This window comes from Mus pahari, chromosome 4 (genome assembly GCF_900095145.1).
Source record: "Mus pahari chromosome 4, PAHARI_EIJ_v1.1, whole genome shotgun sequence".
NCBI lineage: Eukaryota > Metazoa > Chordata > Mammalia > Rodentia > Muridae > Mus > Mus pahari.
In genome coordinates this window covers 79040516-79055113 of record NC_034593.1, presented here as the reverse complement: position 1 = coordinate 79055113, position 14598 = coordinate 79040516, and the positions used below count along the sequence as shown (strand labels likewise).

The 14598-nt window shown below is 53.9% G+C and overlaps 2 protein-coding genes across 2 annotated transcripts in view; one reads left to right on the top strand and one right to left on the bottom strand.

The window, feature by feature from the left end:
* Rab25 (RAB25, member RAS oncogene family) overlaps positions 1-4218 on the top strand; it is a 6078-nt gene extending 1860 nt beyond the window's left edge. The window contains exons 2-5 of the mRNA XM_021195573.2: positions 845-1040; positions 2564-2757; positions 3466-3546; positions 3890-4218. Coding sequence (XP_021051232.1) covers positions 845-1040; positions 2564-2757; positions 3466-3546; positions 3890-4011 — 593 coding nt within the window. The 3' untranslated portion in view covers positions 4012-4218. The remainder of the gene's footprint in view (positions 1-844; positions 1041-2563; positions 2758-3465; positions 3547-3889) is intronic.
* Positions 4219-8134: 3916 nt separating this feature from the next.
* Mex3a (mex-3 RNA binding family member A) lies at positions 8135-13840 on the bottom strand. Its single transcript, XM_021196107.2, has 2 exons — positions 13336-13840; positions 8135-10153 (listed from the first exon to the last, which is right to left on the bottom strand). The coding sequence occupies exons 1-2, from the start codon at positions 13787-13789 to the stop codon at positions 9048-9050; spliced, it is 1560 nt and encodes a 519-aa protein (XP_021051766.1). The 5' UTR covers positions 13790-13840; the 3' UTR covers positions 8135-9047.
* Between the last annotated feature and the right edge of the window lie 758 nt (positions 13841-14598).

The following is a 14598-nucleotide window of genomic DNA, read 5'->3' as shown; positions in this document are numbered from 1 at the left end:
GTTTAGCCACTGGCATTTTACAGACGAGATCACTAAGATGTAGAAAGAGTTAAGTCGTTTGCCAAAAAGAGGTCACAAAAGGGGCTGGAGAGGTGGCTCTGTAGGTGGTAATTAATTACCCACATGATGGTCACATTCATCTTTAACTCCAGTTCCAGGTGATCTGACACTCTACCAGGCATGCATGTGGTATACAAACACACATAGAAGCAACATGCTCACTCGCATAAAATAGATAAATCTTAAAACAAAATTAAAAGGCCACAAAGCCAGTAGGGGCAGATACCTGCCTAGCATTAAAACCTTGCCTCAGGCCCGAGGACAGGGCAGCGGATGGATGAATAGGAATGCTTCTAACAAAGGAGAGGCAGTAACGCACGCGCATGCGTGAAGGTGCACTCCAGCACCTGCCTCTCACCCGCAGAAGTGTCACCAGCCAACCTTAGCCTCAGTCTTCCATGGGACCACACAACATACCCTTCTTCCTCATCCTTCCAATGCACATACAGACATCTGCGTCCTTCCCATACTCCCTAGTCCAGAAATGTGCACTCCAGGCCTTCCGTGCCTTTATCCTTTCTCATTCGCTCTGCCAGCAGCCCACAGCTGTTGCTCTTAACTGTGGCGCCCTGCTGCCTCAGCAGCCCCTGCCCTTCTGTTCCCCTGCCCTAGACAGATGTCCTATGTACTGTGGCCAATGCCCTCAGTGTCTCTGCCAGAAGAGACAACTCTTTTCTTGCTTTTCTGATCTCAGCTCCTCTTTCTGGTGGGACAGACTGTCGAGCTCAGGTAGGCTCAGAGCTGCTCTGCCCGGGGCTCAGACCTCCTCTCTCCACTCCCTCAGTGGTGCTGATCGGCGAGTCAGGCGTGGGCAAGACCAATCTGCTGTCCCGGTTCACCCGCAATGAGTTCAGCCACGACAGCCGCACCACCATCGGGGTTGAGTTCTCCACCCGCACCGTAATGCTGGGCACCGCTGCTGTCAAGGCACAGATCTGGGACACGGCTGGCCTGGAGCGATACAGAGCCATCACCTCTGCGTGAGCCTAGGCCTGGGGGCATTGTGAGGAACCTGGGAAACCAGGACTCTCCTGGACTAGGTGTGGGAGGATGGGAGGCAGGAGACTCTGCCGTGGGTTTCCTGGGGTGGAAATCACGGGGACACAAGTGCTGTGACTGACCAACAGGGACAGATAGGATGTAACGATCACTAACACAAGCCATGGCCCCACTTACTAAGCCTCTCATGTGCCCAGGAAGATACAGAGAGAGCACTTTCCACCCTGCATTCTGTGGAGCTTTTTGAGTAATACAGGAAGAATGGACCTTGTTTAGATTGGTGCGTGGACTGAGAGCGCCCCCTCACTTCAGCACAGTGCTCTACTCTTGGCAACACGTCTAATCACGTGCCCAGGGCAAGCCAGACTTTGGAGTATGTTTTGTAGACCAGGTTGGCCTGAGCTCACATGTAGAACTAGAATTCAGTATGTAGTCCTGGCTGGTCCGGAACTTGCTATGTAGACCAGGCTAGCCTGGAACTCACACAGATCCACTGCCTCTGCCTTCTGAGTACTGGAGGTAGAACTTTAATAGAGAACATTAAAGGAATGTTCCACCATTCACAGTCACTATTTTTTAAAATTGTATTGGCTGATTGATTGATTGATTGGTGGATTATATATATGTATTATACTTGGAATTGAATTCATGGCTTCCTATGTGCTAGGCATATCTCTAACGGAGTATTTTATACATAGTTTATAAAACCTCAGAAAATTAGGCCTTGTGGCCATACCCAAAGTGTCTCCTGACCAGTATCAGGTTCAGCGGTCTGAAATGTGGTCTGTCATGTTTGGTGGAAGATAGAACCGCCAGAGACAGGAAGCAGGAAGCAGGGGTTATTACTGTGTACACTACAGGCCCACACCCATCCACCACTCTTCTAAGACTTGGTTGACTTGTCCATAAACTAGGAATAAGCCAGGGACGGTGCTTCGTGCCTGTAATACCAGCTCAAACAGAGGATTGCCTTGATTTTTGAGGCCAACCTGGGCTATCTATCAAGTTCTTGTCTCAAAACAAAACAAGGAATAATTAGATACCTTTGGTCTTAAACCTCTGAACTCCGAGGCTCTAGAATGAGGCTAAATATCTGCAGGAATTTAGGCCAGGTACTGGTCCAAGAGGCAGGCATTTGGCTCACCTTGGAGAGATGCCAGCAGATGAAGCTACTGTGTGATCTGTGTGAGAAAGACAGCAAGGGACATACCTGATGAGCATCCACAGGGGCACTGGTAGATGGGCAGGGCTGAAGTCAGGCAAAGGACCAAGGAAGCGGAGTGTCTTTGAGGAGCTGGTGGGAGGTTGGAACAGGGAGGTGAAGCTTCAAAGGCTCTGAGATCGGTTTCCCTGCAGTTGGGAGGCTTGAGTCCCCTGAAGGGGTGGGGGCCCTGCCTGATTGCTGACACACTGATGTCAGACATTTAGCTTGATGACTGTGCTCCAGGACTAAGCCTGTCAGCCCTCTCTAGTCCCTGTCCACCCCTCCCTGCACCCCACACAGGTACTATCGTGGGGCCGTGGGGGCACTATTGGTATTTGACCTGACCAAGCACCAGACCTACGCTGTGGTGGAGCGCTGGCTAAAGGAGCTGTATGACCATGCCGAAGCCACAATTGTTGTCATGCTCGTGGGGAACAAAAGTGACCTCAGCCAGGCCCGAGAGGTCCCCACTGAGGAGGCCTGCATGTTTGCTGGTGAGAGCCCCTCCCTCTCTGTCTAACTCCACCTCCCCTGCTCATACACTTAGGGCCATGGATGGTCTGTCTTCCCTCATGTGGTTCACTGCTTCCAGCCCCTTTGGGAACTCATGTGTCTCCCTAGACTCCTGGCTGTGAGACTGTCTTCAATAGCAGCTGTTCACAGTTGATTCTACAACAGCCCCACCCTGAAATACTCAGAGGCGAGCCGGGCGTGGTGGTGCACGCCTTTAATCCCAGCACTCGGGAGGCAGAGGCAGGCGGATTTCTGAGGTCCAGGCCAGCCTGGTCTACAGAGTGAGTTCCAGGACAGCCAGGGCTACACAGAGAAACCCTGTCTCAAAAAACCAAAAAAAAAAAAAAAAAAAAAGAAAGAAAGAAATACTCAGAGGCTCTTGCAGACTCCCGGTGGCCATCTCCCCAGATGTTCTCTGGGTTTCAATGCGGTGGGTTAGGGAACAGCTTCTGGCCTCTTTTTGGTCAGTTACTAGATGTAGGCCATTGGCTCAAGTTCCTTCTTCCTTCTCCCTGCATTTCTAGGTTCTACTTTCCTAAATGAACCTACTCTATAGCTTGTATGAAGGATTAAATAAGCTACTATCTTCCAAGGGTTTGGCATATAGAAAAGAGACCTAGAAAGCAGTAAATAAATGTTCTGTTTGTTGCTGTAGATCCATAACTAATATGTGCTTCCCTTCCTGGCAGAAAACAATGGCCTGCTGTTCCTGGAGACGTCAGCCCTCGACTCCACCAACGTTGAGCTAGCCTTCGAGACCGTCCTCAAAGGTAAGAGCCTGCCCATTGGGTACTTACTCCATTCTGGGTGGGACCCTGCCCTAACTCTCAGTTCACTGTGGCCTCTAGCCTACTCTGAGCCATTGGTCCCACCTCCCATCTCTCCACTCATCCTAGGGCTGAGGGAAGCAACCGGAGGGCCTCATGTTTTAGGGGGTTAAGTGGGTTCTTTCCTTACCCAGGAAGATAGACAGGACCCAGGTATCAAGACTACTTTGTTCCAGCAAAAACTCTTCCTCGGGGTAGCCACCTGTGCTCCAAACTGGCATGGGAAGTGTGGCACTAGGGGGCAGGACATTAAACTTCTGGCCTGATTATTTCCCTCTGTCCTTAGAAATCTTTGCAAAGGTATCCAAGCAGAACAGCACCCGGACCAGTGCCATCACCCTGGGCAATGCCCAAGCTGGACAGGATCCTGGCCCTGGGGAAAAGAGGGCCTGTTGCATCAACCTCTGACTTCAGCTATGGCCAGCCCTGTGTTCTGCCTTCAGCCTTCGGATGCCTCCACCTCCCTTACTGCAGGACTTCTCCCTACCCTGAGTCCCTGTTCACTAGCACCCAAGGTCATCATGCCCTATCACATGATCTGTCCACCACATTCCTCTCCATCACCTGGACCCCTTACAGGCGAGGGCTGGAAAATAAAGGTGTTTTTGTATTGTGCCTGGCTACCCTGCTGCCTTCCATCTGTCCCTTGTCAGGCTGTCTGTGCCACCCTTCCAACTTTGACTCCTCCTCTGAGTCCTTGATCCCCTTCTCCACCCCTTTCTGTCATCCCTACAACATCCACTCCCCCCCCCCCGCCTGCTTCTGGAGTTCCATGGGGTCTGGGGACGGTGCCAAAGGGGCAGGAGTTACCTACCCGTCCCTCTGCCAACCCCTCGGGCAGGTGGGGGATGAAGATTGTGTGGAGGGGAGGGGTATTTGGAAGGCGAAACAAAGAAAGCATCCTCCAGCTCCATCTGGTACCTAAAGCCCTGGTGCCAAGAACTGAGGTCACTCCAAAGCCAGGGGCACTGGGGAAGATACCAGCCTGGTATGTGTACTGAGGAGGGGTTCCTAAGATGGGGAGGTAAACATCCCATCTAGTCTTTGTCCTATCCCTAAACAGGAGGAACTGAAATTGGAAAAGTAGGGGGTCAATGTCTTTTTCCAGAGAGGCAAGAGATGGCCATCCAAGTAAGGGATGATGGCAGGCAACCCTGGAAATATCCACTTTCCACACCAGACCACCACCACCCCACAGCAACTGCTACCCAAGATCCAGCTGGCACACAGCGAGACAGAGCCTTAAGTAATAATACTTTTAATAAAATTAACTTCTCAATAGCACATTTAATACATTAACCCTCCCCCTTCTTGGTTTCTCTGCATTGTGTGCAACATCACTTTGACTTGATTATTCATGGGTCTATTTTATTTCCCACCTTTACTTTGCATTTGAAATCTTCCTTGGTGATTTTTGTACGAGTCACTGGATGCCTCAAATTAAGTCTGACCACGATCCTACTCTACTTTCTACAGTGGAGAGACCATCTTCCCTGCCCCAGGGCTATCTCCACCCAACCACTGGACCCTCTGAGCACTCACCCTCAGGTATGCTTGGGGAAAGCCTCCCCATTCCCAGATGCTACCATCTCCAACTACTGAGGGTCCTAGGGCAAAAAGGGGCAGGGGGACTTCTAGTCTCTAGATGGGATGAGAAGAGTAAATTGGGGAGAGGGAGATGTGTTTGGGCTCTAGGGTCAAGTGGCAATGTCAATCACTGGTATCCTGCTCGCTTAAGCTAAAGCCAAGAGGCCTCTCCCATTCCTGATCCGATTGCTAGCTGGGGCTGATGGAAAGCAAGTGCTTAAAAATGCCTATTTCTCACATGCAAAAGCCAGGCTTCCGGCTTCCTGTGGGGAAGGTGATGTGATTTGGCCCTATGGGTGTTCCCTATCTGAACACAGCTGGGAGCTGAGACACAAGGGTTGCACCGAGGCCACCCAAGTTTCTGCACTTTTATCGGTTCTTGGGGGTGGGGTGGGGGAGTTCTCCCAGGCCCATAAGGACAATACTTGCACTCTACTTCCTGAGTCGGAAGTCTTTCGTGGGATGTTAACTTCTCCACAAAGCCAGGAGTAGTGGTTAGAACCTTGTAGGCCCAGCAACTGGAGGCAGCCACATGGCTGCTAGTTTAAGGCCAGACTGAGCTAGAGACCCTGTGTCAAAAAACAACAAATGAACAGAATCCCCACTACAGATGTGAAGGGAAACAGCGCTAGAAACTGCAATGCCGCTCCCACACTGCATGGGTGCTGCAGGCTGAGCTGATCAGTCGTTGCTGGCTCATTCACAGAATAGCTCCACCTGTAGCAAGGTGGACTGAGGTGACTTCAAGGACTTCCTCAGGGTGGCCTGGGAGGGTTGAACATTAGTTGGGGCTTCCTAACAGATGGCCAAGCTCAGCCCAGCCTCACCAAGCTTCCGATGACCAGTGTGTACCCTTGCAAAGACCCTAGGACAGAGCCTCTCCTGTACTTATCCTGCACTTAAACCTAAGGATTCTCAGAACCAACCCCAGCAGACCGGAAGCTCCCAATCTCAGCTAGCCGCCTGCTCTAGCCCTGTCCCCAGGGGTAGGGCAGTTCAGCCACTGGCCTCTAGTCTTTTTTTTCCCCATACTTTTATACATTCTACCGGGCTCAGAGGCCCACAATGCTACTAAACTTTAAGCTATCTTGAGTATCGTCTACTAAGTAACTAGTAATTCTTTTTCTTTCTCTAGGATTATATGAAATAAATTTGAATTATTTTGTAGTATTCTCTTCTTTTAAACCCCTCGGTTTTTTCTTTCTCTTCTCATTTTTTTTTAAAACTTTTTGGTTAAAAAAAAAATCTATTTCTCTTAAATCTCACACCTCTGAGGGTTTCAGTAGGCCTATTAGGCCTCAGTTCTGGCTTTCCCTCCTGACTGCCCCTGGCACCGGGTAGGGGAAGGAGGGACACTCCAGGACCCTCAGTCCTTACTCCCAAAGCTTCTTCCTTTCTGGTTAATCCCTTCCTTTGTTTGGCTCTGCCGGCTCCCCTGAGGGGGAGGGGGAGGGGAGCCCACAGAGTGAAATCCAATCTACTGGTGGGGGCCCCAGAAGGGACCAACTCCCCATCCCCTCTCCACCATCCACCCCAGGATGTTCCCCCAAGAAAAGCAAATGACATTTCTCCCCAAAAAAAAGTGGGGGGAAAAAAAAGAACATAAACCCGAACATATATTAAAAACTTTTTTTAAGATTTAACTCTGAATACAAATGTACTTTTTTCTTCTCTCCCTACATATATTCTAAACCTTCTAAAGTTTTTTTTTTAAGGATCACTTTATCATAAAATAAAATATCCTTTTCATATAATAAATTACCTAATAAAAAGTCTTTTTTTCATATTAGCCCAGGTTCTTTGCTACATTTATACGGTAATAAATGCCTTTATTAAAATAGAATATTAAATTATAAAGAACTGCTTTTTTTTCTTTTTTTGCTATTTTTGTTTCCTCTCCTCTGTAGGTCGCCCATCTCACTCCCCCATTGCTTTGTTTTGCCGCTCGCTCGATCGCTCACTTTTGCGCTTGTTTCTAGGAAAGGCTCACTCAGCAAGGGTGGGATTGGATCTGTGGAGCCCCTAGTCTAACAGTCTTTTGCCTAAGGAGTGGAGAGGGGGAGGGGACTGACAGACAGACATCCCTTCTTCCCACCCCCCTCCCATCCCCTGCCCCTGGGCAACCCAGGGTGCCCATTTGGTTTGGTTTCTATTGTACAGACATCTCAAGATGGCTCACATTGGTGGAAAGGAGGGAAGCTGCCACAGGCCAGTTTTCTGGGCTGTGACCTCCTTCCTCTCCCCTCCCAGGCTGGTGGTCTGGAGGGGACGGCTGAGGCAAAGGGAGTTAATTCACAAGAGGCAAGAGAGAGAGACCTCCCTCTGCCCTCATCCCACATCCTTTCCCCATCCAGGAAGAGTGGGACTCCTGAGCTAGAGCTCAGAATATCCCACCCAATTATATACAAGCATCTCCTGGGCCTCCTGGTTACCCATCCTCTCCTGGCCCGGCCAGCGGAACCGGGAGGGTCGGAGGCTGCTGACAGACACAAGTGAGCAAGAGGAGCAATGAAGGGGTGCTAGACCTATTACAATACCTGATTCTTGTAACAGGCTCCATGGCACCCCAGTCCTGCTCTGCCCTGGCCTGACCCCTCACCAAAGATCTGGCCTCTCTCCTCAGCCAGTGGGTAAGACAGAGAATTCATGATTTGTGGCTAATAAGGATTCAATAATGGTTCAGCTAGGTGCCGAGAGGTCAGGGGGTAGGCCACTGCAGGTGAGGGGGAGGGGAGCCCTTCCAGACACATCTCTCTTGCCCCAGGACTTTTCCTACTTTCTGCTTTCCCTTCCCCTGGGCAGAAGACCCAGGATGAGAACTGCTCCCTAAGTATAATGCCCATAGATGATAAAGGCGGGGTTCCAACCTTTCATGTACCCCATTACTAGTTTCCCGTCTCAAACTGTCACTGAGTCTAGAACTGCATTCCATCAAGAACTGGAACTGATTCTTTGGAGGAGCGGGGGGAAGGGCTGTCCACTACATGAAGAGGAACTGGAGGTGGGGGCTATCGAAACGGTCTCCAGACTTCTCTCCCAGGAAGATGATATCCCCAAAGCTGGGCTAGAAGAGGCAAGAGGAACAAGGGACTGAAAGTAACATGTGCCTGGGGGCTGAGGGAGAGGGGAACAGAATAGGGAAAACAACAACAACCAACAACAGAAACCAAAGGGCAGATCTAGAAGAAAAAAAAAAAAAAAAACTGGGGAAAAGCCAAGCAAAAAATTGAAGGGGAAAGAGAAGCCCCTCTTTCCAGATCTCTAGCCCAGCTTTGTAAGACAGGTAAGTTGTGAGCCCTTTATCGACACCCTCCACCACCCTAGAAGATCTACCCAGATCTTTAATAGGCCCCCATCTCCTTATACTGTTGGGAACTCAGGATATGAGTGTGTGTGTGTGTGGGAGGGGGATAAAGGGTCATGTTGGGAGATGGGAGGTCAGGACCAGAGGGCTGGGGATCACGAAGAGCACCTCTAGCTACAGATGGCAATTCTCCCCGTTCTTACCCCTCCAGAGAAGGGGCAAAATGACTCGTGGATAGGGAGAAGGGAAAGGTCAGGATATATGTCCTGGTGGCCACTTCTGGCTAAACAAAAGCTTCTCTTAGCTGCTTCCAGATTTAAGGGTGTGTTGAGGTATCAGAGTTGTAACTCTAGTAAAACTTATGGCCCCTCCCGAAGGGTAAGAGAGGCTCTGAAAATGGCCCCGCCCCCAGCCACTCAGGCCTCCCTGTCCCCACCCCAGCGAGTGAATATTTTCAAGCACCTTGCCCTGTAGTCACTGATTTTTTCAAAAAGCCCTACAGGTCCAGGGCGGCACCCGAGGGAGCAGGCCCAGGAGACCAGGGACACGGAGCTTAGGAAAATATTCGGATGGCTTGTGTGGCAGTGATGTGGCAGACAGGACACTCTGGGTCCGTCCTCTCGCAGATGCGCACTGCACATTCCATGCAGAAAAGGTTGTGTCCACAGGGCACCAGGGCTGCTGTCACTTCACTCTCAAAGCATACCATGCAGTCCCGCCCGCCACCGGGGCTCCGCAGCCCGCCGGCCCCCAGTTTAGAGAAACCCTGCAGTGGCTCTCCGGGTGGCCTCCGAGGGAGCCCGGTCAGCTGCTCTGGCCCCGCAGAGGTGGCAGGAGAGCGATGCGCGCCTGGGGGGCCCGCGCGTGCCTTGGCTGAAGAAGAGGAGGAGGCAGAGGAGAAGAGCACCGAGGTGGGCGTGGCGTTCTCCTGGCCCGCCCACAGCGGGGGGCTTGTCTCCGCCACGCCGTAGTACACGTCCTGCTTGCCCACGCCGTAGCCCGGAAACAGATATCCACCGTAGCCGAAGTCCCCGCCCTGCTCGCCTAGGCGCGGGGCCTCAAAGGCCGAGTCCACACCGCATTCGCCTATGCAGCCCAGGCTGTTCTGCCTGAAGGTGGAGAGCGGCTTACAGCCTGGAGCATGCACCCGCCAGGCGTCTGAGTAGCGGCTGTCCAAGGCAGCGTCAGGGCTGCCAGCCAGGAAGTCGCCGTCGCTGTTGTATTCAAGAATCTTGCCGGTGCGCACAGCGATGTGCGTCTCGATCTCCTCCCGCGCACGCTCCACGTTGCCCGGTGCGCCGGTTATTTCAAACACCGGGTCGCGGTCCCGGCTGGGAGTGATGATGTACGTGTTGGTCTGCTGCTGGATACGTTTGATGGTCGCTCCCTTGGGGCCCACCACCAGTCCCACCACGCGGTAGGGCACTCGTACACGGATGGTCACTTGGCCTGGCAGAGCAGGGGCCACGCCAAAGGCGGCGCCAGACTTGTTGCGTGAGGCTCTTATCATGGAGAAGTGCTCAGCAGCGGAGATGATCTCCCGCCGGGCTGTGGCCACGTCTTCCCGCCTCCCAGTCACCATGAACACCGGCTCCTCACCTCGCACAGGTGTCTTGATGTAGGTGTTGGTTTTGGCCCTTAGAGCCTTAATCTTGCAGCCTGGACAGAATGGGAAAAAATTTACAGGACAAAGAAGTTTGTACATCCCCCCCAGAATCCCAGCTTCCCGAAAATCCTTCAGTTGATCCAGTGACATTTTCAAGACTACAAACACAACCTACCCCCCCAACTTGACCAATCCATTGACCAACTGAATGCACTAGTTTGTCTTGTGTTCCATTAAGGGCCTTCAAGATACACTCCTCTGAGACCCCCTCCTTCAGAGCCTTTGAGAGAAGCGGCTAACCCAAAACCTCACCAACTTCCCTAAGCATGTCCACTCCCTCCATCTCGCCTCCCTCTCACTCCTGGTCTTTGCTCAAAGCTCCAATGCACTCATTAACCCAGTCTACTCATGTGACTTCCATTCATTAAAAGAGTCTGTCCTCTAGCTCACCCAGGGACACTGGCTACGGTGTGCTGTGACCTCCTGAGGCCCTCCTAGCATCCCTAGAAGTAGAGACCAAAGTCGGAGAAACACTAAACCAGGAGGGAGCAGGAGGGAGGTGAGAGACCCCATAATCTCTGTGCTTCTCCACACCATAAAGCATTTGCAGCACCTGATTCAGTGTGGGGGATTGGGGTGGGGCTCAAGGGGTCAGAATCTCAAGGGAGAAGAAAGTAGGAAGATAGTATCATCCAGAGGAGCTAAGGCCTGGCCTCTTGTACTCCCTGCCGGCGGCCCAGGGCAGGCCTGAGATGAGGAGGCTGAGGAGAGGGGAGCTGTGCATTTCTGGACCCCAGCTCCTGCTTTGAAGGAGGATCAGGTTAGAGCTGGGAGGCTGGGAGAGGCAGGAAGAAAAAGAAAAGCGAGACAAAGAGAAGAGGAGGGGGAAGCAGGAATGCCCTTCAGAAAACTCTGCAGACCTCGGGCTGGGTGGACTTGCCTGGCTTTACAGAGCTGTCTCCTACCGCTCCTGCAGTCCAGGGGCCTACGGGGCCTAAGGCAATGGGCAGGGTGCCCCCATCCAAGCTGTACTGTAGGGTGAGCAGAACACCCCTCCACAGTCCACAGGCCCTCTCCATCTCACCTTCACCCAGCGCACAGACTGTACATCACACACCTACACTTTTGCTCCACTCTGACAATCCCTGAGCTCCTCAGGCACATCTCAGTGCTGGGTGTCCTTCCTCGTGTACCCATCCAAAGCCATAAGACCACTCCTGTAACTGCCCCTACCCTCAACTGCAGGCCTCCGGTGAGCTTGCTCGTTCTCCTTCCTCCATTCCCAAAGTGTCTTTCCTAACCCTAATGAATCGGTGGGACGCAGTGGGTGAGGAATGGTCCTAACACATATTAGGAAGGAAAAATGTAACCCCGGCTTCTTTTCAGACCTGTTGGCAGATAAGAAATCGTACTTGTGGCCTTGCTGTTTTAATATGTGGATGGTGGCTTGGTTCCTGAGGCTCGGAGGATAGAACAATACTTTCTGCCACCTCTGTTTACGTGCCACTCCGATGGGCACCTCTAGGTTCTGGCTCCTAAGTTTTGAATCCAGAAACTTCATTGGGAGTTAGGTGTCTTTGGGAGATCTGGAGTTTGGGAGGACAAACCCAAGGGAGAAAGCCTGAGGCCAGACAGTACAGAACGCAGCAGCCTCAGCACCTTGGGTTCTGCAACCCTGAAGAAGCATCCCTAGACTAGAGGTCAAAGTCAAGAGAAACACTAGACCCACAGCAGCAGGAGGGAGGTGAGAGGACTTCCATATGCTTACAGAATGGGGAGGGAGGACTTCTGTTCCCTGACAATATTCTACTAGGACAAGTTCTACTTTTACGACGGGCAGACACATTTGCTAAGGAGGCAGAAGAGTAAAGGACCCCATTAAATTCTGGCGTCTTCCAAGACCTCGCCCAAGTAAAGATATTAATATCCCCACCCAACACCAGGCTCTGAATCCCCAGGGTTTGATAAGGAGGGGAAATCCAACTTTCTAAATGAGAACCCCCCCCAAGAGATTGAGGGAGGGGGCGCTGTGCAGGGGAGGGGCAAGTTCCCCTCCTCCACTCAGCCCTCCATTCCAAATCCTCCACAGCCCCAACACAGGGGCGGATGAAGTGGGATATGGAGTAGGGGCCCCAGACTGCCTCCCCTCCACTGCCAGGAACAGGCCTTCTTCTTTACTCCCGCGGAATGCAGCCCCTCCATTGTTCCCCACTGTGGGACAGCTCCTCCCCCCACTCCACCTCCCAACCCAGCCCCTTTGCAATATCCAAATCCCGCCCCCCCAAGAAGCTGGGAGAGGAAGGGTCCCCAAGATCCAGGTTGTTCAATTTGGGTTCTTACCAACACTCCCACCCATCCAGGGATGCTGAGCTGGGAGGGTGTGGTAACATACTCTATTGGCTTAATTCAACACCCCTTCCAGCACACCCAGACACGCACCCAACCCCCCCATATTCCAAGTGGAGGTTTCTGTCCCCCTTTACCGACATGCCCTTCCTGCCCTGTCCCACGAATTCACTCAGAGACTTCTCTGCAGACCCCTGGCTCCAGGCTGTGGCCGGCCCAGAACAAAAGCAAGGAGGAGGAAGAGAGGCCCACACCAGGACTGGTACCTTCTCAGAGATTCCCCCTCCCCAAACACAGGGGCCCTCCAACTTCGGTGTGCAGGCAACCAAGGGACCCCTCTTTGCCAAGGGCTCCCTCATCACCTCTCCCCAGACTGGGACCCTCCCTGGGCCACACCCCCTTTCATTCCTACACTCAGCCCAACAAAGAGGCAGATCCTCAGTCGGGCTTCACGGACTAGGTCTCCCTCAGAGTCCCCAACTCCAACAGCAGAAGGTCCCAGGAGTGCCCCCTCCCCAGTCTACAAGCAGATACCAGAGTAGGGGCTCCCAAGTAATTGCACATTCCGTCAGTCCTTCCAGCCAGGAGCCGACACCCCCTCCGCACAGACCCTGGGATTGGGAGGCAACTCCCCCTCCCCTTTCCTCTCCCAGTTCCAGGATATTTCTTTGTCTACGGGCGGAGCCCCAGGGGAGGAAGGGTCCCGAGAGTCGTCCTGACTAGGGGTAGCAGGGAACTTTGTGGCACTTGGAATCTGGGCAGGGGGCGGGGCCCCCTTTGTCGGGAAGGGACAGAGCCAGAGGCGCGCAAAGGAGGAAGCGATGAACTTTCCGCGCCGGGGACAGCAAGCCCCCACTCCAACCCTCGCAGTGTCCGGACGCCCGCTTACCTTGCCTGCCCACGATCTCGGCCACGTGCTCGGAGGTGGGCACGGGAACGCACTCCGTGGTGTTGCTGCTGCCCTTCAGGCGCAGCTCGGCCTCTTTGTAGAGCGCGCAGAGCTTGGCGTCGTTCGCCCCTTTGGGGGCGGTGGGGGGCTGGGGCGTCTGCGCCGCGGGGGCCGCGCTCGGGGCGGCCGGGGCCGCCGCGGGCGGCGGCGGCGGGGCCGGCTGCGGGGGGGCGGCCGACTGCGTGGGGGCGCCGCCCCCCCCACCTCCCCCGTCCTCGCCCGCCGTGGGGGCGGGGGGCTCCCCCAAACCCAGGAGGCAGAGTTGATCAAGAGCCAGCTGAAGGGCGCGCTCGTCTTCCAGCAGCCCTCGGTCCTTAGCGCTTCCCCCGAAACATCCTAGTTCTCCAAAGCCCCCATTTCTTTCCATTATTCCAGATACCACTAGACTAGGCATGGCGAAACAAAAGCTGGGGGAGAGAGGGAGAGAGAGAGGTGGTGGAAGGGAGAAGAGGAGAGAGGAGGGGAGGGGAGAGGAGAGGAGGGGGTGTGTGGGGAGGGGGAACAAAGAGCTGGGGAGGGGGGAAGAAAGCGAGATAGAAAGATAGACCCACCCCTAAGCCCCCCTCCCCAAGCACCCTGTAACCTGACTCCCCTCGCCCCAGCCCCCGGGTGGGGGTGGGGGAAAAGAAGCAAAACCAAGAAAGCAGATCTCCTCTCGCTCCGGGGTGACGGGGTGGGGTGGGGGGCTGCGGGCCCTAGCCCCCACCCCTCCGCCTCGGACCCAGAGTCTCTACCCTCCGCCGAGCAGACGCCCCCTTAGGCTCCCGCACCGAGCCCCAGTCCCGGAGCGTCGCTCAGTGGCCCCCAATAGAGCCCAGCCCCTTCCAGCGCTCAAACTCTTTTGTTTTAAATGAACTGGATGGAGCAGCATGGAACTGACGGGAGGGGGGCGCGCCGGGGGCGCCCGGGGCATGCCGGGAGTTGTAGTTTCCCGCCCTCGGGCGCGGGGAGGAATTCCTCAACCCGGGCAAGAAGGGGATTGCGCCCCTCGGGCTCTGCCCACTGGTCACGGGAAAAGCCTCGGGTGGGTTGGGAGTTGTGGTCCGAGAAATTTTAGGAGCGGGTAGTATGCGGGAAGGGAGCGGCTGTGGAAAGGCGTTTCTCCTCCGCCCGCGGGTCCCGGGCCTCTTTCTTATGATAATGAGGGCCGGGGCGGAGCGGCCTCGTGGCTGCAGTGCCCTCCCTCTTCCCGCGCGCGATCGC